Source organism: Pseudonaja textilis, chromosome 1, assembly GCF_049901715.1.
Source record: "Pseudonaja textilis isolate UNSWEBS1 chromosome 1, rPseTex1.2, whole genome shotgun sequence".
NCBI classification, from domain to species: Eukaryota; Metazoa; Chordata; class Lepidosauria; order Squamata; family Elapidae; genus Pseudonaja; species Pseudonaja textilis.
Window position 1 is genome coordinate 142,505,706 of NC_141990.1, and position 24,110 is coordinate 142,529,815.

General features: G+C 38.2%; 1 protein-coding gene across 1 annotated transcript in view; it reads left to right on the forward strand.

Annotated features, from left to right (window-relative positions):
• The window catches only part of FOXO1 (forkhead box O1), a 49,267-nt gene extending 26,518 nt beyond the window's left edge, over positions 1–22,749 (forward strand). Inside the window, exons 2-3 of the mRNA XM_026710438.2 lie at positions 16,979–18,331; positions 19,766–22,749. Coding sequence (XP_026566223.1) covers positions 16,979–18,322 — 1,344 coding nt within the window. The 3' untranslated portion in view covers positions 18,323–18,331; positions 19,766–22,749. The remainder of the gene's footprint in view (positions 1–16,978; positions 18,332–19,765) is intronic.
• Positions 22,750–24,110: the final 1,361 nt, after the last annotated feature.

A 24,110-nucleotide genomic window follows, 5' to 3' on the forward strand; every position in this document is an offset into this window, starting at 1 on the left:
ATTTAAAATTTTTACTATGAAGTTATCCTCACCTCAAGCAGAGCTTTGTGCATGGGTCTGTCCCATATTTTTTCTCATCTGTCAGCATGGACAAGTTGAAACAGCTGCAGGACATTTTTTGAGGAATTACACTTACGGACTTTCTATCTGGAACTAGCCTGAATTGTTCTAGATGCTGTGATGGTGTTCTTTATTTTCTACATTTTGCACCCAGATGTTTGAGAAAAGTTCAGTATTAACAAAGACACAAATCTTTCAGCACAGACTTGGGCACTTTACAGCCCTTTGGCTGTTCCTGTCTAGCCTGCATGAGGTCAGTTGGAAGTTAGAAATCACATGTAAATAAGTGCAAACCATACAATTGCATTACTTTTTTTTTTTTTTGGAAGGTGACTGCTATGTTTTAAAATTTACATATGTGCATGCATCAGAGCCTACACCCCTTGTTTTGCCCTCCACAATAGCCCATTTTCTCATGTGGCCCCTTGGGAAAATTAATTGCCCACCCCTGTTCTAGCACCACCCAAGCTTGTTCTAGACAGTATCTCCATATAATACAAAATATCACATATTAGACATCAGAACTAGTAGCTGTTAATAATCTTAATATTTAAGCTCCATTTTAAAAGGGCTTTTATATGCAGAGTCATTAATTAAGATGAATATGTACATTATTCATTATTACGTACAAATAAATAATCTAATAAATAATACATTCCTCATTATTTGTAGTACACCAAGGTATGCTTTATGGAATAAGTAATTTGCTCACGTAATGCAGGTCTTCCTCATAAAATCGTTATGTCAGCTCAAAGAGCAGGCAAGCAAATTATAACAGACAACAAGTAACTTTACATGTTTAAGAGCTCTGTACAAGCAGGAGATAGTAAGATAATGTTGGAAAAAGATTGGGGGGGTCGAACGTTGCAGTTTCTTGCTCGCTTTCCATCTATCTATACAGAATATATGGTTGACTGAGGATGGTGAACGTTATTTTTTTTACATATTGCAGGAAGCAGATGGGTGATAATTGATGGCCTGTTGAAAGGATGAATGAATTTGGGGCCCCTAGTTTCCTAATTTTAAATGTTGTGGGTTTGGTTTTTTTTTTTACATTTGTCACAGATTTTATTCTTGCTTTACTGCTGTAAGATGTGTGTCTATGTGGGCAGGTGGCACTGGCATAATAGCTGTGTTGTGGAAGTTTAAGGTTTTTTTCCCTTCTACTATTCTATTTAATTATATAATAATTTTATTTAGATAAAACAAGGGTTCCCATAATATTTCTGAATTCTTACAAGAGGCTGGATCTCTCAGGAAAAGTAGAGAATAGATAGATTGAGACAGATACTATTGTCTTCTTAGTTTATACAGTTTAAATTATATTTCCATCCCTAGCACAAACTTTTAGAAAACCCACCAGTGATGGGGAAGGAAATAGGAAAACTTGTATAACTAAATGGGCTAAGAGAAGGTATTTATTTTTAATATACTGTAGGCAGCTGTGTCATACTGTACAACTAATTATCAGTGAAAGTGACAGTCTAATCTGGTTCATGCAGGTTCTTGCAGGTTCTTGCAAGAACCTCAAAATGGTTGTTGTGACTCTTCCTTTTGCTTTTATTTTTACTCAACTGTAACTAACAAATGGCTGAATTTTGTGAGGTGAGCATTCTAGATATTTCATCTTGACATAAAACTAGTTATCATAGTAAAAACTTTGAACCTATTACATAGCAGATAACCCAGAAGTATTTTTATATAGAGTAGTCCTTGACATAAGACTACAATAGGGACCAGAATGGCTACCATTAAGTGATGTGGTTGCAGAGCACAATGTAATGTGACAGTATCACATAGCGATGGCAATCCTGGTTGTTGTTGTAACTCCAGACACAGCCGGAAGTGGAGGGTATCCCAGGTAAAGTATGCAGGGGCGCCTCAGTATGTGTGTGGGGGGGGGGGGCAGTCCCTGGGAAGCCCAGTTCAGGCTGTGCATAAGTTGGGAGAGGGACTGCTGTGGTGTGGCACAAGGTCAGGAAGGCTGGGGAAAGGCTATGCTGGGGTTCATGAGCTCCTTGGTGCACTCTGGCTGTGGGCTGCGAGAAGCCTCAGAACCGTGTGAAGCTGTAGCCACACTGGGAGCCTCAGGTGCCCAGCCTGGCCCAGCAGGGACTTTTTGGCATGCCCCTGGTCTGGGGTTGCCCCCAACGCTGTGGGTATTCCCCCTCAGTGTTCCCATCCTAGCTGTCCAGCATTCCAGCCACCCTGCATCCCACCCCCCTAGATGACCTTCGCTGTCTTCTTGTTCCTGTTTCTACTGTTGAGGCTTCCTCAGCTCTCGTGAAAACGGGGGCACCATTTGGAGAATGGCAAGTTGCGCCATTCTCACAAAGCTTTGGAAAACCTCAGAAGCTTTCCGAAAGTTTTCTGAAGCGAGGGGTGGTGGGTCCTTGGTGCTCTCTGAGCTTGGTTGTTTTCTTGCAGACGTTTCCTTACCCAAAGTAACATCATCAGTGCTAGATCATGAAACATCCAAATACCTCTCATGTCAACCCTGAGCTACAGATAAGAACAGGAGGCACAATTTGGAGAACGGCACTTGCGATTTGGGGAATGGAGCAAGCAGCCTCAGGGAGAAGGCTTGGGGTGGCTGGCGGGGGTGGGATTCAAATTTTTAACAACCAGTTCTGTGGGCGTGGCTTGGATAGTGGGTGTGGCTTGGTGGTCATGTGACTGGGTGGACATGGCTTGGTGGTCGTGTTATTGGTTGGGCGTGGCCAACTCAGTATCACTCACCTTGAGGCACACATCTCTTTGCCTGGCCTCTCATGACTGTGGGGATGCTGCAGCAGTTGTAAGTGTGAAAATGGTCATAAGTCACTTTTTTCAGTGCCATTGTAACTTTGAATGGTCACTCCACACAAACAAAGTACCAACAAAGGAAGGAAAAAAAACCTCCAGAGAAGTTCCTGAGACAGGAAGTTTAGTCCTGCCAAGAATGTAATAAGGGTTAACTGAAAGGCAGTTTCTGTAAGCAACCCCAGAATGTTTCCTTCCTGCCTTCCTTACAGGATTAGGCCAGTAATTTCTTCTAACAACCAGTTCTCCAAACTGCTTAGAATGTTAACAACCGGTTCTAGCAAATAGGTGCGAACTGGGAGAATCCCACCCCTGGTGACTACTAGATGCCTCACATAGGGTCAAGGTAGGCGTGCCTGATCAGCAGCGGGAGGAAGATGGCGAAGGTCAGCTGAGCATTGCAGGGCCTATGGAATGGGGGGAGGGCTTTGTGGGGAGGTGGCAGCTGGCTGAGTCTGCTGAAGACCCTGGGCCTCTACTTCAGCCCCAGATCTCCCCCCTGGCAAGTGCTGCTCTGCAGGGAAGCTTATATGGCATAATTGGGGGAATAGGGGGGGCAGGTGAGGGAAGTTGAAGCTTCTCTGTGATCATAAATGTGGGCAGGTTGCCAAGACCCTGAATTTTGATCATGCGACCAATTGTCACTGCAATGTTTGATCAATTGACATTCTGCAATGGCTAGGACTTAAGTCACTTTTTCAGCACCATCGTAATTTTGAATGGTCACTGACCAAATGATGTAAGTTGTAGGCTTGTTGTAAGCATTTTCTGATTACTTTGGCTTCAAGTTACAGTGTCTGAAATCTTTATCCCACTGAAGAACCGTAAACAGATTGAAGTACTAATGAAAGCAATTGGGGATAACAAGCATGAACCCTTGTTGGGTTACATATTAAGGGAGAAAACGTAAGCTGCAGACTGTAGAGAATAAGGAAGATGATCTTGACAGAGACATGCAAAAATTACTACCCAAATAAGGAGGGCTGAATTTCGTTTTTTAAATCCTGAGATACAATATTCAGAAGTGGCTTAGGCAGATGCCTCCCTAATTCAGTACAAGTCTACAGGTGACAGAGGGGTGGGGGGAATTTACAGCGCAATCAGATTTGCAAGATTCTGATAGTGTAACTGATCTCAATAAAATTAATTTTAACCTTCACGTAGAGTTGATTCTTCATCTGCTATACCTAATTGCGCTGACACAGAAGCACCAGTTTTAATCCAACACAGATCCCATTTTACACAGGTTTCAGACTCACAGTGACTTTAACCTGGATTAAATGACATCCCATAGTATTAGTATTTGCTTTGAATTCAGCAGTAGACGATCTGAAATATCTGAGAATTATAATGGTGTTGATTGTGTTTTTGCTACCCAAAATTTCTTCCCACAATATGCAATATGTTCAGAGCTGTTGTGTTACCACCATGTGAGTGAATAGGAGGAGAGATTCTTTTCTTTTTTCCTTTTACTTGTGGGGTAGCTAGACTAATGGATGACATCAGTTGTTGAGGATGTGGTAGCTTTTCCAATGACATTTAAGGCCGAGGAGAAACAATTATTGCCTGTGTTGTTTAGAAAACATAAAGTTTCTTTTGGATATAATCTTATCAATCCAATTTTTTGATCAGCTGTTCCTTATGACAGTACAGAGTCCATGAAAGGGAAAGAAAGAGAGGGAAGGATTGTATTATTATGTTGACTGTGATAACAATAGCATGACAAAAAGCACTTCTACTAAAGTCCATCTATTAATTTGATAATTAGCAACTTCTAAGTCATTATTTCCATTCCAAATGGCCAATGTAAAAATCCATCACTCAGTGGTTGAATATGAAATTAGAGAACAGGGAGATTGATTCTTGACCCCAAGGCCATAAATAGTTGCCAGATACTATGAATTTGTTGGTGATTTCCTCATGTGACCCAGTCACTGCAGAAGGCTGTAAGCCTGGTAAAGATAGACAGAAAGAGGAGAATGGCCACCAGCAAGATAGTTGGACTTAGTTACAATGGTAATGAGTACGCTATTAGGAAAATCTGAAAATCCTGGTTAGGAATAGATTGTCTGTGAAAAAAAATCTATGCGGTCGTTAAGAATCAACATCAGTTTGAGAGTCCATAACCAACAAGTCAGTCAGTCAGTCAGCCAGCCAGCAAATATTAAATATTAAATACTAATATTAAAAATATATCGGATATAAATGTTTCCATTCTTTTAGCAAATTGGATTCGTATTTTCTGCAGTAAAACAGTATTACTCCCCAAGTAAATTTGTCTATCAGAACTATTTTGAGAATTTCAGATAAACCTTTTGGAGAAGGGGGTTGGGGGAAATTCGTGGTTAAAGAGATAGCATTAATATCTTAGATGAGTTGATTTTCAGTTAAAAATGTTTGTGGGGTTATAAGAAGAATTTGCTCTATCTAAAAGCGTGGAATGGCAGAATACATAATTAAAATATTGCTTAATTACACAGTTTGGACTTGCACCAGCAGCATACCAAACTCTTACTGTAAATAGTTTTGGAAAATTTTAAACCCAACTTTTCTTAAATAGACCAGTAAAGAAAATTTTGCAGATAGGTATCAATAATTTGCAGTAACAGTGGAACAGGAATTGGAACATTCAATCTTAATTAATCAACAGAGTTGGCCTTTAAACAATGTTAATGTTAAACAATGTTATCGATGTACCTTTTGATCTAAAGCCATTTAATTCAAGAAAAACCTACTGTTTTTTTCAAGTGTATTAAATCTGTTGTATAAAAAAAGTTATTTTCTTATAAATGAACCATATTATGTCTACATATACTCATACATACACATACATATTTATTATGTCTTAGTTTTCCTTTTTTATGTGCATTATTAGAAATAAAATTACTTTTTTTAAAAAAAAGAGTAAGGATATTTAGCATTGGTAGAAGCAAGGTTTTAATTCCTGTAGCTACAGTGTGACTATGAGAATGGAGTTACAATTATTTAAGTACTGTAAGTTTAAAACTTGAAACTGCACATGTCAGGGTATTTCCTTTCTTTGTTTTTAAGTCTGTACCGGCAAATCTTTTGGGGCTATGTTCTCCGTTTCAGGGATTATAAAAAATAAATAAAATAAACCAGGGAGTGATAAAGAGAATAGAAAAGAGAAATATTTGTTGAGTGCTTCACAGTTGAAACTTTTTGGAAGGGGAGAATTCTGCAAGATAATTAAATTCAGGATGTAAAGGTACTTAAATGAACCACAAGGCAGTCTATTGATGAATTGTATTTCATCATCTATGCATCCTTGTGGAAAAAGAAACCCCTACGCAAATGTTAAGTATTTCCTTTTTAACTGTTCAAATTGGTCTGGAAAAAAACTATGACAAGATTGACAGTAACTTGAAGAAAAACAAACATTCTGAAACAGAAAACACATTACATACTTAATATGTTTAAGTGTAAACAAATAAATACTAAGAATCTGTACAAATCTTTCTTTAAAAGGAGAAGTTACGCATAAATATTAAAAAGTAGAATTGTTCTGAGCAGCAGAATGAAGGTTGGAATATTGGGCTGTTTTGCAGTGAAATAAATTCTTTGTGTAGAATAACACCATGACCATGCAGTTAGAAACTACTTGCGCTAAACAGAACTTTATAGTCTGGGGCAGGTTGCTTTGATAAATCCCTCTGGGCCGTTTGCATGTCTTTTGATCTCAGTTGCTGCCTGCCTCATTCATAAACTTGAAGCTAGTGTTTGTGGCACTGCAGGAAACTTTCAAAGGCTGAGTTCCTTGGAGGCTGGGTGGAATACAAATGTAACAGGCTATTTGTCTTTCTCATTATATAGTGCGTATGGCATGTTTTTCCCCTTGGTGTTTGTAATACAGTACTGGAATTTCTGAGCAAAACTCATCCTGTCAGGGGAAGGGGAGACAAAGAGCGGGTGAAAGCAGTGTGAATGGATGCCTGGCCAGTTCTACTTCCATTGTCATTTCCAGCCTGTTTTGCCAATTCTTGAGTGCCTCCATTGAAAACAATGGAGGTTCTTGGCTTAGGGCCCTGTCATTCCTGTTTTATGATTCTGAAGTTTCAGGAAATACTAAATAGGAACAAAATATAAGCTAAAGAAGTTGGTGGCATTTTATTGTCAGTTCAGAAGGGATATGGCTTTAAACAGTGACCCTTCAAAAGTGTTTAGGTGGCCTGGGAGCACAATTAAATGACAGCTTTCATCACCGATTCTAACAGCTGTTTCCTTTGATATCTAAGTACCTGTAATTCTAATGAATGGCTCACTGTAGATATAAATATTAAAAATATAGGGGCCAGGCTTCAATGTTTATGATATGTACCGATAAAAGAAGTTTGATCCACAGTGAAAACCTATGTATGTATGTATATATTTAATTTATTTGCTGCCTGTCTTGCCATAGGATTACTCTAGGCCAGGAGTGTCAAATCGTGGCCCATGGGCTGGATGCGTCACATACTGGCCACGCCTACCCCCAGTTAAGCAAAAGGGGGAAAGTTGCAACATGTCATGTGACAACAATGTGACGCTGTGAGTTTAACACCCTTGCTCTAGGTGGTTTACAACAATAAAAAGCAAGAAGTGGAAAAATAATAAACAAAACAGAAGTAAAATAATAGAACAATAAAATAAGCAATGAAAAAGAAAACAAAGAGAATTGATTTTTCCCTTCCTCTCCCAAAAATTACCTGTGAATAATCTGTAATTTCATATTGGCAAAAATAAGACACCACACATACGGGCAGTGGTGCTTTATTTTATAGGTAATCTTAATTATTAATCATTAATTTAATCAATTTTCATGTATGTGTGTGTGTGTGTTGTTTCCATTCATTCACTCATATTTATGATTCACAAGGGAAGTTACAAGTATGCATTTATTGGATAGGGAAATCCCCAGGGCTGATTTTAATGCCTATTGGCAACTCTGGTTGACAAGATAGGAATTTTTAAAAAAAAAAATTATATTGCCTTTTCTATTTAATCTTCCTTTCTAATCACATAAGATGCTTGATGACTTAATGGACACGTCCATGTAGTTTTCTTGGAAGAACCTCACTGAGATATATTTTGACTTTCTAATAATCTGGTTTACAGTATTTTGGTAGGTATACAGTATTCAGGAAGGGAACATCTTGAATTTAGGGATTGCTGTCTTTGGGGTTAAACAAAGTAGTTATTTCCCTTTTCATTACTTTCCAGGAAATGAATTATGATCCTACCTTTGATTTATCAAATCCGTCATCTTGTCTATATTTGTCCTGGAGATTTCCCAATTCAAAGGGCTTTCCTGAGTCCACCTATAAGACAGATTGCAAGGGACCATCTTAATGGACAATCTGATCTGTATTTAAAGGAGAACTGCTCATAATAGCAATAAATACAGGTAGTCCTTGAGTTACAACCATTCATTTAGTGACTGTTCAAAGTTGCAATGGCACTGAAAAAAAGTGACTTATGAGCATTTTTCACACTTACTACCATTGCAGCACATGATCAAAATTCAGACGCTTTGCAAGTGGCATGTACTTATGACAGCTGCAGTGTCCCGGGGTCATGGGATCACCTTGGGTGACCTTCTGACAAGCAAAGTCAATGGAGAAAGCCAGATGTTATGTTATTAATTTAACAACCGTAGTGATTCACTTAACCACTGTGGCATGAAAGGTCGTAAAACAGGGAAAAATTCACTTAACAACTACCTTTGCTTAGCAACATAAATTTGGGGTACAATTGTGGTCATACGTCAAGGGCTACCTATTTGAAAAGCATTGTAAAAATGGAGTAATATACCAGGATCCAGAGGCTGAAATGCCATGAGGGCATGGATGTGAAAAATGCCCATGACTGAGGCAATACAATTCAACTGAGTTTTCCACTGAAACCAGGAAAAAACCTGGCAGTTATACTATATAGTTGACTAAGGGCTTCTTCCTCAGATCTTTGAGTTGGGAAGAAAGTATGTCAATATGAAAATGGCTGCTTTGTTTTGTTGCACCTCAGCAGAAACTGCCCTCTCACCCAGAGTGTAACCCTGAGCAGTGATAGGTAGATTCCCAGCTACCTTTCTACTTACTGCCAGCCTCGCTCACTGGGTAGGAAAATAAACTACCAATAATTATTCATACGTGTTCTGGGATGGGTTTCAGGTTTGAGCTTTCATTTTTTATTATGTCACTATTTTTCTTACCTTATTCAAAAAGTTCTGGCTATCAGAATATTGTCCTCTTAAGTGTCTTCCAGAACTGCTCTGTTCCTTAGACCAGGGGTCCCCAACCACCGGTCTGCGGACCGGTACCGGTCCATGGAACATTTCCTACCGGGCCGCTGGTTTGCTGGGCGCCGCCATCTTGTTTGACGAGAAAGTGCTTCCGGGTGAGCTTTTCCAGTTGGAAAGCGGCGTTTGAAGGAATCCTCGTGCCTTAGTTTCATCGAAGGGGGGCCTTCAAACGAAACTAAGGCGCGAGGATTCTTTCAGCACCCAAGGCAAGGTGAGCCGAGCGACTGTCCCAAAGCTGTCCCAAAACGAAGCCCATCGACAAAGGTACAAAGGAGGGGTTGAAGGTGGCGGGGAGAAGCAAGGGATGGCTGGCTGGCCAGTCGCTCAGCTTGCCTTGTCTTGTCATGTGTGCTGATGCTGGTACCGGGCCGCAGATCATTTTGTGATGCCGGTACTGGGCCGTGGCACAAAAAAGGTTGGGGGCTTCAGCAGGTTCTGACCAGTTCTGGAGAACCAGGAGCAGAAATTTTGAGTAGTTTGGAGAACCGGCAAATGCTACCTCTGAGAGGAGATTTTACAGTATCCTTCCCCTGCCACGCCTCTCCCAAGCCACGCCCACAGAACCGGTAGTAAAAAAAAATTGAATCCCACCATTGCCTTGGGACTTACATAGATGATCGGAATAGCACTTCTGACTCCTCTTTCTTGCTAATCAGAGGTTTAAGGATGGTAATAAAGGACTATAAAAGACATGGTTCTTACCGTCAACATTAGTTCTTGAAGTCCCCGATCCCCCATCTTTGCTTGCTTTGCTCTCTCCTAATCCCACAGAGGACCAAAGCAACTTGATAAATTATAGGATCTACTTGGAGGAAACTACTTATGTCCTGGTTTGTGTCTTTATGGTAGGGGTTGGGTCACTGCCTCTGCCCAATGTTAGATCATGTGCCAATTGTGGCTGGAATGATTTTGTCTGACTCAGGTAGGTCTACCCAGTGAACAAGCATAGGCTGTTCAGCTGTTTCTTGAGGAACTCTAGTGCCCGCAGCCAAAATCAGCACAATATTGTCCACACGGGCCTGAGGTTTTCTTGAAGTCTCTCCCAGCCTTCCGATTGTGTCACTACTTGGGATGGTGCAACCTACACAGTTGTCCCCTCCTAAATTCGGCAGTTTTTAGAAACTTTTAAGGGCAATACTTCTGAGATTTACTTTTGTTTCTCAAAACCTACGTCCTAGGTTTATTTTTATTTTGCTTACCAAATAAGGAAGACTGTATAGGGTCCTCCATGAGATTAATATTCTCATATCCACACCTCCCAAAAGAAGAGGTATGAGGTCACTCACGGGAGGTATCCTGTCTCTCCTGTAGCCAAAGCAAAAATGTCCATGAAGATGCCAAGACCAGGAACCATATAGGAGGGGACGATGTCGCAGCTCATCTTCCTCGTCAATTGGAGCCAAGCAGATTGTTGAACCTGAACATGTCCCCTGTTCTCTGTGTGCTTTAGAATGTCCACCGGAGAGGTTGTGTGTCATATTATGAGGGAAATCATTACTCTTCAGACTACAACATTTTACACCAATTTCGGCCTGGCTGTTCAGTGAGCTGGTGGTAACATAGAGACAACATGTCTTGTGAAGACATGCCCATGAAGTGGTATCAGTGGGGTGTCTTTATATTATGACAGGCAACATGAGAATGAGCTGAAAGTTTGTTAGCTTTGAAGGGGAAAGGCTATTTTGTTTTTGTGGCTTAGTATGTTATAAAAAATAGTGTGCTTGATTGTATATGCTATGGTCTATTCTATGACACTCAGAAAATATGTTAATTGAATAATCAGGTAAAATATGTTATTTCAATGCAGTAAATGAGTTCTTTTAAGAACACTTACATGATTTGATTTTTTACTAAATAAGATTTTATGCCTCTTCTTGATACCTTAAGTTTAAATTTCTTCTTTTTATATCTACGTTTGCTATTTTTAAAAAACAATTTTAAACTGTACATTTCATTTTCATTTAAAGTATGTATTCCCTAAGACCAAACCCCAAAAAACAGAATGTAAACAATACATTGAAACATATAGAGAATTAAATAAGCAGCTAAGGTTTTATTTCATTGATTCAGACACATAGACAAACACACTTTCTTAGATGCTTTGTAATTTCTGTGTAATCTCATTCCTGCTATAAATAGTGTGCACAAAAGCTAATGAAACAGATGTTCAGTTCCCCAGAGATATAGTTCATAACTGATTTCAAAAAATATTATAGTGTTTTAAAGACATCACCTGAAATCTTGACACAGTGAATTATCATCTGAAAAAAAGCAGTACAACAGATCCTCTGAATTTTTTTTTCTATGTATCAGAATGGAAAATGGTCACTAAATCCTGAAATACAGGATAAAATCAGAACATTTTACTACCATTAAATGTATATCAATATATCCATGATTTTTTGGCTAAATAATTTTGATAAGCCTCTAACTCAGGGCTGTCACACTCACAGCCTGTGGGCTGGATATGTCACATGCTGGCCACACCCATGCCCGGTTTAGTGAAGGGGAAAAAAAGTTGTGATATATAATGTGACATTGCCATGATGGCACGAGTTTGACACCCCTGCTCTAACTAAATCCATCAATATGAGAAACTCTTCAAAACTAACATTTACATAAGCTTCCCCATAGTTTGATGATGCATATAATTTTAGAACATTCTTGATAAAAGAGCCATGTCTTAAATGTGATGGGCTAATTTGGTTATATTGTTATTGTAAGTGATTGGATTCAAGCTTGTTTATTTTAAAATGCCCCAAAAAGATTTTAAATGGAGTATAAAAGATTTAACAAGGAAGTCATATTATAATACCGTTATAAAAAAAAGCTACTACATTCACGCCTAAGCAGATCGTTCCTTACTTCTTTTTAATGGAATAGATTAATGCCTTTCCCCGTAGATGGTATTATTGCTAGAAATGGAGAAGATTTTCAGGTTTAACTGAAACTTTGAAATGACAATATATCATGGATGGACAAGCTATGGTCTAGGGTCATAGACAGTCCTAAACCACCAAAAAGTGTGACCTCCTAGAATCTTAGGAACTTGGTTTGCTCTTCCTGCTGGCCAACTAATCAGCATCATCAGCTGGCCGGCAGGAAATGGATCATTGGTTTCCTGCTGCTGTTAAGGCAGGAAGCCCAACAATCTGGTGTCCCAACTGCTTGCTGATTACTTATTCAAAAGATTGGTGAGGATCAGACCACTGTTTTCCGGTTGCTAATAGTCATCGAGAATCAACAACCTGTAGAGGGACTTCACTGGGTCAGATTTATCTCTGTAGAGCTCTTGGCTTCCAAATTTCAGAGCATCTCCTCTTGTATGCATATTCCAGGTAGCAGGAAGCAGATGCTAGCTTTGCTGTGGATGGACATAAGCGGGCTTCTGAATGGACAGTAGATGGGAAATTAACGTATCTGATTTACTGATCCGGGAACATTGATCAGGATGCAATGTGCTTCAAGTCCCACAAACATTTGGTAGCAAATTGCTAACAGCAAAACAATAAATATTACTCAAATGAATTAGCAGTGGCACTTAGACTTATATACCGCTTCACAGTGTTTTACAGCCCCTCTCTGAGCGTTTTACAGAGTCAGCCTATTGCCCTCCCCAACAATATGGGTCCTCATTTTCCTGACCTCGGAAGGATGGAAGGCTGAGTCAGCCTTGAGCCGCTCAGGATTGAACCACTGCGCCACCACAGAGTAATACTTGAAAAAGATGGAAGCAGTGAGAAGTCTTATCTCTCATTCCCTGATTCAGTTGCACTTGGTGACATTAGAACTGTACAAGGATTAGAGAGACATTTTCCCATTCAGGAAAACAGTCACCTGAACAGTTACTTCCATCATTTACATTCAGCACTTCCTAGCTGTAAGCTGTTCAGTTTCTTTTACTGGCAATGTTATAGCGTCCATAATTCCTGTAAAAAAAACAAAAACCTCTGCAACTTGATTTGCAAAATGAAGCCTTGAACTCAATTTAATCCTTCTGGTCCATTTCACAATCTCAATAAATGCCTGGCATGGATTTTTTGGAGGGAGGGGGGTTTGCATTCTGTATCGCATGTCCAAATGTCTGGATTCAAGCAAGTCATTGCTTTCTCTCCGGGGTCTAGGATAACTCGCCATGGCCAATTCGCCACGGGACAATTCAATGCTGTATTAATTGTTTCATTCAGCTACTTTTATTATTGATGGTTCAATTTTTGTCAAAATTATTGTGGCTCTTGTATTTCTGGATTGACTTTATTATTATTCACCATGGTTCTGTTGAAATTAATTTAACTTTTGTATTTGTTGAATTAGCTGCGGTGAGTTGGCTGCGGCTAGTTGGCTGTGACAAATTGTCCCATTATGTTCTCTCTGCTTCCATACACTTCTACAGTGTGACCTATAAGTGTTGGGAAAGAGACCATAATTCTGTTATGCCTTCATTGCAGAATTCAACAGGGATTTATTGCAGAAAGTCTTGATGGCTAAGCAATTTTCCTTTATACCAAAAACTTAGATCTATCTTTCTGTGTATCACAAGCAGCCAAATACACATAGCATGAACTTGAAACATGCACTAAAAAATAAATAAATTTCCCCTTTCTTTGTGCAGAGGGGGGCACAAGGGGAGTTTTATTACTGCAGGAATTGCTGTAAGTTGGGGGAGGGATACAGGTTGGTGCTAGTCTTGATTTTCCACTTGGTTGACTGGAAAGGACACTGATTTGCCTAAGTTATATCCTGCCTATTCCTTGGTTTTTAAGCTGGCCAGGAGGAAAAAGGGTCATCTTCCAAACATAATGGTGGGGTGTGGGGGGAGGATCAGGGAATAGAAACATAGATGTATGAAAGTGGCAATAGAATAATTATGCCCAAATGCAGAAATGTTTCCAGAGTGAAGTTTGCAAAGTTAGAGAGAAACTTAGTGACTCCGCTAAAGATTAATTATAGATGAAGTTGCAATCAATCCTGCCAAGAAATAGAGCAATAAAATTTGACATACTGAGTTGATGCATGTACTTTGAAGTGAAACTCTTGCTTAGTTTAGACAAAAAATGCCACCTTTCATTTTCACTGTCGCTCAAGTTCTTTCTAGGCTTGAGGGACAGACTCCAAATTCAGTCACTGCACTTGCTGGCCCAGTTGCCAAGTTCCAGTGTTTAAAATTGTACCATTATCAAGTCATGTCTATGTTTGGCAAAGATTTGTAGACACAACATCAATAACTATGCTAAATATTTTTGCAATACTTATTTCTCTTCCACACTTTTTTCCAAGAAGTAAATCATACTGTAGTTTCTTTAATTTCCCCCGGCTTGTGAAAAACAGGAATTTATGTAACAGGCGCTCTGCTGCAAACTTTTTCCTGTTTGGAACTTCTGTTGTTGTTGGCAAAATTTGGAGATGGCTTAGCTGCTCCAAAAGTGACCTTGAATGTCCTTCATATAAGAATACTAGATTGTAACTTTTTGATGACTAAGGAAGCCTCCGCAGTTTCTGCAAAATACTAAATGGTTCTTTTGTGGATGGAGTGAATAATTTGCACAGATAGATCTGCACACAGAATTACATTTTCAGTATAAAACATACTTTCAGCTTTGGTAAGGTGAGATATATGATGGCCACAAAACATCTTTGGTTTCATTTTTTTTTGGGGGGGAAATGTGTTAATGGATTTTAGTGTGAACAGTCCAGAGTGTTGTGGTTTTTTTTTAAAGTTTTCCAACTTCATGTTCACCTCACACTGAATTATCTCAAGTAGCTTCAAACATTCTTATCTGCTGATGTTGCCAGGACAAGGTGTAGCACTATTATTCTGTCTGTCCCTCTTTTAAGCTATTTTCAGTAGGAAGTAGGAATATACTTTTGCTCAGTAGATGAGCAAAACTTTATGTTTCGAATTAGAAAGTGATAATCTCTGGATTTGACATTGGGTGAATGAAGCAAGTTTACAGAAGCCTTGGCTAGAAACATCATACAAGATAAAACAGACACGTAGAACAGCGGTATGTTTTTCCTATTCAGTTATGAAACGGAGGAAGGGTCCTACTTCACACCCGAAAAAGTATACGCAAAGGAGGAATGTAAAAGTTGACACCACAACACACTCCATTTCTCACTAGCTGCTTTAAACATTTTACCTGTCTGTCTAATTGCATGATCAAACGTGAACCAGACAAGGAAGGTGAAGTGCCAAGAAAGTGGGAAAAGGGGTCAGGTTTCTTCTCCCTTGACACAAGACCACAAGCACACACACTCCAACACAGAACACCCACACCAATTTGATCCTTGTTTAAATTATATCTTATGCACACACACACAAAAACCTTGCATCTTACAAAAAGGGGGACTCATAGCAAAATATGAAATTTATAACCATATATTCCCCTAATATTTCTAATGGGCTTACCACACTTGTTCAAATGAAAGCTGAATACTTTTATTTTGGTTTTATTTTATTATCTTATTCTAATCTTATATATATGTACATACACATACGTTTTTTAAAAAAAGATAAAAACTAACACAAGCTAATATAAAGGAAAAGAGAAAAAGAGAGAGGAAAAAAAGCAAAAAGTGCAAGAAAAGGAAAAAATAACAAAAGTTATAATGAAATGGCTTCCAGTATTCTTGACAGCATTTTTAACTACAAATGTATTTTAACCTGTCATCTTAATTATCAGGTGGTCCTTGAGTTATGACCATGGTGGAGCCTGTCCATTATGTTCATAAGACATAACTGTTGCATTTTAACATGACATTTTCTCAAGAGGTTGTTAAGTAACTGCCAGTTTTGTAAATGCAGCTGGGTGCATTGTCCACCTGTTTCCATGATAGTTAAACCCGTTGCCATCATCTCTGGAAACTTAACAAGCTCGTTTGGGCAGGGTGAAAGCTATCTGTGCCTTTGCTGCCAACCCACCTGATTCCAGTTCCTTCTAAGACATCTACTAATAGAAAGACGTGCCCGGGAGTGCTGGGACAAGGGTTGTGTGATTTCCGTGGTCTTGCGTCCTTTCCCTGTTTCTCATAGGCCAGGAGATGGATGACTTGGTGGGAATGGACTGTTGGCTTTCCGCTCCCTTAGCAGAGGTAAAATAACTCTCTGTTCAGACCAATTAGCTGGTCAACTGGCAAGAGAAGGGATTGTAGTGGGTTTAACCCTATTGAAGCCAAATGCCATCTGTACTGTTCTGTGTCCTTTGATTCCTCTAGGCAGCCTCTCTTCCTCCTCTTTTCTCTGTATTTGCATTAGTCTAGTCTGCTTCCTGAGAAGTTTGTCTTTGAGCTGACGGGATGGAATTATTGATGAAGCCAAACTTTCCAGTTCCTCTTTGTGGGGTGGGGGTAGGGGAACTGGCTTAGCAGATCCTGAATTTTTTCTTTCTTCAGCTATGCTCCCGTGAGGAGGGCTTTTTACATAGCAATCTGGCTGAATGTCTAGCGTCCAGAGACATTTGATAATCTATGGTGTTAATTTTCAGATGGAACAGGTATGGCTTCCTGTATGTGTGTAGTGCAGAATCCTGTTGATTCTAACAATGAAGAGTGTTATTATTTGGTATGGCAGCCACTGTGATTTGTTGATCTTGATTCACCCTCTTTGCATCCTACAAGTGTGATACGTTTTGTTACTGACAGAAATACAATTGAAAGTGAGTGTGTGTGTGTGTAGAGGGAGAGATACTATTTTATATTGATATTGTTCTATTTCTCACTTGATGGATTTGTGGGTTTTTGGGGTGGGGTGGGGAATCCAGAATATATTACTGTGGCAGAGGAATTCAATATCTTTCTTACGTTTTCTTTTTTTTTTAGAACTCAATCCGTCACAACCTCTCTTTGCACAGCAAGTTCATTCGAGTACAGAATGAAGGAACGGGAAAAAGCTCTTGGTGGATGCTTAATCCAGAAGGAGGCAAAAGTGGCAAGTCACCCAGGAGGAGGGCTGCCTCCATGGACAACAGCAGCAAGTTTGCAAAAAGTCGAGGGAGGGCTGCAAAGAAAAAATCAGCTCTTCAAGCAGGTCAAGATGGAAATGGCGACAGTCCAGGAGCACAGTTCTCGAAATGGCCTGCGAGCCCCAGCAATCATAGCAACGATGACTTTGATAATAACTGGAGTACTTTTCGACCTCGAGCCAGTTCAAATGCTAGTACTATTAGTGGAAGACTTTCCCCAATTCTGCCAGAACAAGATGACCTTGGGGAAGGGGATGTGCATTCCCTGGTCTATCCTCCATCAGCAACCAAAATGGCCTCAACCCTGCCGAGCCTTTCTGAAATGAGTAGTTCCGAAAATATGGAAAATCTACTGGATAATCTCAATCTTTTGTCTCCAAATACATCATTGACTGGGTCTACCCAATCGCCACCGACTACCATGATGCAACAATCCACTGGTTATTCATATACATCGTCCAGTACAAATATAGGTTCAGCCAATGCAGACTACAGGAAGTACAGTTATGCTCAGCCTAGCATAAATTCTTTGTCCCAGATGCCTATGCCGACAATTCAGGACAATAAATCGAGCTATGGGACTCTTAACCAATATAACTGCCCAGGACTTCTTAAGGAGTTGCTTACTTCTGATTCACCGCCACATAATGACGTCTTAGCCTCAGTAGATACTCATGTTTCCCAGCCTAATAGCCGAGTTCTGGGACAAAATATATTAATGGTCTCTAACTCTGCAATATCACCATATGGCAACCAGCAGTCCCACAACAAAATCATTGCCCCCAGTGCTCACTCTCATCAAGGACACGTCCAACCCACAGCAGTTATAAACAGCCATACCTTGTCTCTCACCCTTAGCGCTGTGTCTCACGCTTCAAACGTGACTCATTCAACCTCAGCCAAAAACTCAGTCCAGGGCCTCATGAGCCACCCCATGCAAGTGAATAGCATAAGCCCCTTCACCACAGTGAACAGCTGTAATGGGTATGGAAGAGTGGGAATTGTTTCTTTCCATCAGGAGAAGCTGCCTAGTGACTTAGATGACATGTTCATTGAACGATTGGACTGCGATATGGAATCCATAATCCGTAATGATCTGATGGATGGGGAAACGTTAGATTTTAACTTTGACAGTGTGTTACCTAACCAAAGTTTGCCATATGGTGTTAAAACAACAACACATAGCTGGGTGTCAGGATAAGACTGGAAGGTTAGTTCTCTTTTTGTTATTTTATGACTATGTTGGCAATACATTCATTATCTTAAAACCCTAAAGCAATAGTATAAGGGCAAAATTGAGCTTGGGGTAGACTGTTCCATTAGAATGAAAAGCTGCATATAAATTATCTTATTTTCACAAAGTTGTCATGTACAGAACTGCTCCAAGAGTGTTAAAGGAACTTCTGCCCTAGAAGGAAATTAGACAAAGAGAGAAGGCTCAGTAGATATTACATGTAAAATATCATTAGCAAATGCAATTATATAATTTGCTTATATGATCAAAACATATTCTAGATCAGAAAGTTTATAAACACATGCTTTGCCTTGTTGATGAAAGATGATTTATAAATACATAGAGATAGTTCTTGACTTACAATCTTACTGAACATTCGAAGTTACAACAACAACAAGTGACCTGGGACCATTTTTCACACTTACAACCATTGCAGCATCCCTGTGGTCACATGATCAAAATTAGGACGCTTGGCAAGTGACTCATATTTATGTCCCAGGGTCATGTCATCACTTTTTCTGACCTTCTGACAAGCAAAGTCAATAGGGAAGTTAAATTCACTTTACATTTCTGTTACTAATTTAACAACAGCAGTGATATACATAACAACGGTGACAAGAAAGGTTGAAAGATGGAGCAAAACTCACTTAACAACTGTCTCACTTAGCAATAGAAATTTTGGGCTCAATTGTGGTCGTAAGGACTACCTGTACTTTAAAAATCAATATAGAAGCTATAAAAAAGCTATCTTATGAGATATGAGACATGTTATTTTTCTAGAAGCAGGAAACTTAAATTCTAATAATAAATAAAATGTTACGATAAAAGTTTAGTAACGTAGAATAACTTTAGGTGCAATTTGGCCAATAAATAATCAGTGGAAAGGGCAACAAGAAAATGGGAGAGAAAGGAGTACTTATTTTACCGTTAATCTAGGCATTTTAATGACTTCATTTTGAAATTACCAACATGTTGTTCATTCTCAGTTTTCTAAAGATTAATGGTTTTGGTAGGACATTCTTGCATATTTGCTTTTGTTTTGTTATATGATGAAAGGATGGGGTGGAGTTACCTTTTGAAAGTATCTTAGATGATGAATCGCACTATGTGATCTTAAGGTGTCACAGAAGGGCAGCTCATCAAAAGCCAACAAGAGACATGAAAGAGCAGCTACCAGGTGAAGTCAAATATAGCTTTATCTTTTACTTATTTTGAGTAAAGCCACAGGAGAATCACCACCACAAGTTTTTAAGGCACGAATACCTCAATATCCTCCCTGGCAGACTTGTGTCAAAATAGCATAGTTTGCCGGATGCCTGATGAAAAAGCCATAAAAATGCATTTTTATGTAGGGATCTGATCAATGAAGAGTGCCTTTTATCATTGTATGTTTTCTTTCTATTATCCTAGGTTACAGCTTAAAGTGCTTTAGACATCTCTGACTACAAGAACTGCATAAAGAAGTCCAAAGACGTTCTTCATCTTCTTTGCATTTTTTTTATATTTTTTCTTGTCAGTCTTGGCTGCTGATCTCTTTCTCTCTCTCTCTCTCTCTTTTTTTTTTTTTTTTGTACAAATATTTGCTGTCAAGATACTTGCAGGTTATTCGCTGCTGAAAGTAAGGAATGTGCCATTGGAAGTGTCTTTATTTGGAAGTGCCAAACTTACTATTATGTCATAGAAAAGCAGAAGATACCTGACTGTATGCTGCAGCTTCCCCCAATAGATGGCTTCCAGATGTATTACATTTCAAATCCCATAATCCCTGCTGACATGGCAGCAGTATGGGCAAAGTGGTGTATAGAATAAGCTGGAGAAGTAAACTTAATTTCTATAAGAACATATTAGATTTATTAAAATCATGGAACATGGTTGAACAGCTTGGTTCATTTTCTTTTGGTGACTTAAAGTTGCTGTAAATTTCATATGTGACAAACCATTGAATATAACCCAACCAAAGTTTTGGTATTGAGATTTCTACATTAGAGAGTATATTGAGAAGCTTTGTATGCTTATGGAGTAGATTTATTTTAGAGCTCAGTTCCAGACTGATTAATTTTATTAATAAAATGTAAAATTTGTAATACATCTATAACTATTTTCTTACATTTGCTGTTTTACAAGCTTCTTAAAAATATGCAGAATCCAATACTTTAAAGACATTCAGCATATTTTATGCACAGTATTTTAACAATATAAGAGGAGAGAATTTTTATTAGCATTCTGTAAGATTTATAAGAGAAGGTTTTTACATATAAAATTTCTGGTTTTTATCTGGCATGAGGATGATCTGTATTCTTAGTATATATTGACAGTTCAAGTCTTAAATGTTGTTAAATACTTTGTACATACAGATCATATTTGTATTTATTTTATGAAGTTTTATAAAGATTGTTAGGCATTTGTGTTAATATTTTCATTAATAATCCATTTTAATTTACCTTTTTTAATTGCATGGTCCCTCATTTCTTTTTTATTACTTCCTCCTATTTTGATTTGAAGAGATCATACAGCTAGAAACTGGTTTACAATAATTATGATGTGATAATCTATTTTGTAGAAATAAATCTTGATCATCATAATGTAACAATAGTTTTGGTGGGGTTTACCAACCATTGCCTTCAACATCTTACAATGATCAAGGAAAGTTCCAATAATTTACTCTTAGATCGATAAGAGCAGGCTTGCAATATATAAATAAATATAAATATCATTGAAATTGTGAGCTATATCTTACGTCTCTTTGATATAGTAGCTGTGTTGTGCGTCTTTCTTTTATATGATATTGAATCTCGCCCCTCCAAAATCTAAGCAAAGAAAATATTTATTCAAAAAAGTCTTCAAATCCTAGCAAATCAAATTTTCAATTCTTTGAAGTAGATTTCAGGGGTGCCTGAGGAAAAGGCAAGGAGACTGGCCCCTCAAAATTGCCAAATCACTTTGTTTCTATGTTTTGGAGAGTGAGGTCATAAGGAATAGCCATGGATGATTTAGTGGACATTAGGTGAGATACAGCCCCTGAGGGACATTTAACCTTTGACCCTCCTCCAGCGATTTACTATATCATGTGGTTCAACTGCACATGCCACACAGAAGACACATGCAAGGTATTCTTTGAAGACCTTATTTTCATATGATACCACATGGTGTACAGCTGCAGAAGGCATATATTTTAACTACCAGCAGAACACCCCTAAGAGAGAAATGGTTCCATGAGCATTTTATAACCTAAGAATATTTTAATAATGCTGGCAAAGAATCCTGGGAAAGACTGTTAAATATTCTCGTGTCTCTGTGTATGTTTCAATTCAGTATGAATATTAGTCGAGTACTGTTTGCCCAGATAAGGAACACCTCTGCTCATTTTAAATAACTGACAATTAGCATTACCCGGACCCAATGCTCAGTAATGCTATTATAGGGCAGGAGGACAAGGAAATTTAAAATATAATGGAGTGTGGTATTATAAAAATTAATGTGAAGATTGATCATACATGTTTTTGCATATATCTTTATATTCTGTAATTTTAAATACTCGCATATGATGGCTTTGTGAATTGTGTCAGTTGCTTTTCCAAGCAGCCAGGCTATCTTCTCTGCCTCAGTCTGTAAAAGAAATATGTAATAGAACTGTTCCAATTTAATGTACTGTTTTCTAATTATGTATTAATAACTGCATTAATGAGATCTCTGCTTTGGTAAAACTGACAAGTTCTATGAAATGATAAGCTAATGTTGTAATGTTGAATGGTGACAACTCAACAGAGCATCTGTAAAAAAAGAGATGATTATTCATATGGACCAGTTCCTTAAAAGTCTTACAGTGCAATTCTGCCCGTGCTTGCTGGGATATAATTCTGACGATTCCGTGGGTCTGACATCGTAGCAAGCATGCCTCAGGATTGCAATCTTAAGTTTGCACTCATTACAATGAATTAGATGTTGCTATGACTTTTAAACAACGTTAAGATCATAAGATGAAAAGTTCAATTATTAATTATAATTTATAATTAATGTTTTAGGAAAATGATTTTGTGTTTTATATGGTCTGAAATTAATGGATATGGTTTAAGATACAGAGAAAATGTAACTGCATTATAACTAGATCTTTTAAGAAAAGAACTATCCTCCATTTTGTGTTTCCCTTGTATCTCCCTCACCAACATGTTGACATCCAAATTGTTACAGATCATTTTTGCTATTTGTAAAGAGAAGGCAATTTGATTGCTGAACACCTCGGACTACCTTTTGGATATTTGTGGAAAAGTGCCTGATGTTTTTCCAAACAGAAAGAAATACTTTGTATAAGCCCATATATGTATATGCATTATTTTAATGATCTTGTCCTTCATATGGCTATCTGTATGCTGATAAAGGATTCTGTTTATTTGTTATTGTTTGTACTCATTCAGAAATGCAAAGGCATTTAAAATCTTTCTAATCTGTTTTTACAGTAATATCATGAGAAAAGGCTTTTTTAAAACAACTACTTGGGCATTTTTTATTGGAAAGAATATATTTTATAAATAAATAAATAAATACTATTTTCATTTTTAATATATGGGGACCTGAGATTGAGGGGGTATGATTTGCTTCAGAAAGTCATTGCTTGAGGCCCTATTTGCACCCAAATCCCCTGGCTGTGATTCCCAATTTTGCATTCATTCAGTTATATATGGGATTATTTGTGTTCCTTCTCTGCTAATTTTCTCAACAAACACTTGTTTCAGGCTGTAACATTTACCACACACAACCAAAAGTCAGCAATAAAATGATGCCACTGTAGATTTTATTTTAAATGCTGTACCAACTTCTACAGCTGGAATCTTGGTCTATGTTAATTTGGTGTTCTTATTCCCAAACGTGTCACTGCTGTAGCTGTGCTTGAAAAAAGGGAGAAGTTTGAGATGCCTAAATAGAGGTAGCAAGTTGCTCCCATAAACATTGAGTTAAGTTGACTTAAAATCTGTTCACATCTCCTCTGATATATTCTGTGGCAGGACAGACTTCCTTTTTCTAAATTATTTTCCCCATGGCATTTAAGGAAATTGGGTTTAGTGCCACTATGCAGCAAGATAAACTGAGATTTCAGAAACCATTCTCCACTGCAGTTAAAGGAAAAAATGATTATATGCTAATGAGGTTTTTAAAAACCGCTGAGAAAAGGCACTAACGGTAATTAGTGGAATGGGAAAGTACTACTTATTACTAATGAAAACACCTCATCTGCCAAAGCCAATGGCTAACATAGGACTTCTTTTAAAACTTCTGTATATATGTTTCTGCAGTATTCATATTAGATTAGCAAATCACCATGAAAAATAACCAGACACTGTTTTTGGCAGTTCATTTACCTCCCTTTCTGTAGGGGTGCATCAGTACTGCCCTTTCATTGTCACAAGAGATAACAGATCGTATGGTTTAGCACTTTAGCCACTATAATCTAGTATTTGCAATAGTATTTTATATTGCTGCCTCTGCTGTTGCAGAAAGTTGTGAGGTCTTCAGCATAGCTTCTACATTCAGTCTTAAGAAGAGAGAACTCTGCTAATTTGGGGATTACATGGACTATTTCTATTCTGGTTCCCAAGAGGTATAGATATAACTGAAGAAAGAGATTCAAACGTAACACTTGTTTTTGTTTGCATTCATCTTTAAATATAAACATTTTATAACAAGGTATAAGTCTACAACTAACCCAATAAAAATGGTAAATTCAATAAAAAGGTGTCTCCTCAAAGAATTTTCATACAAT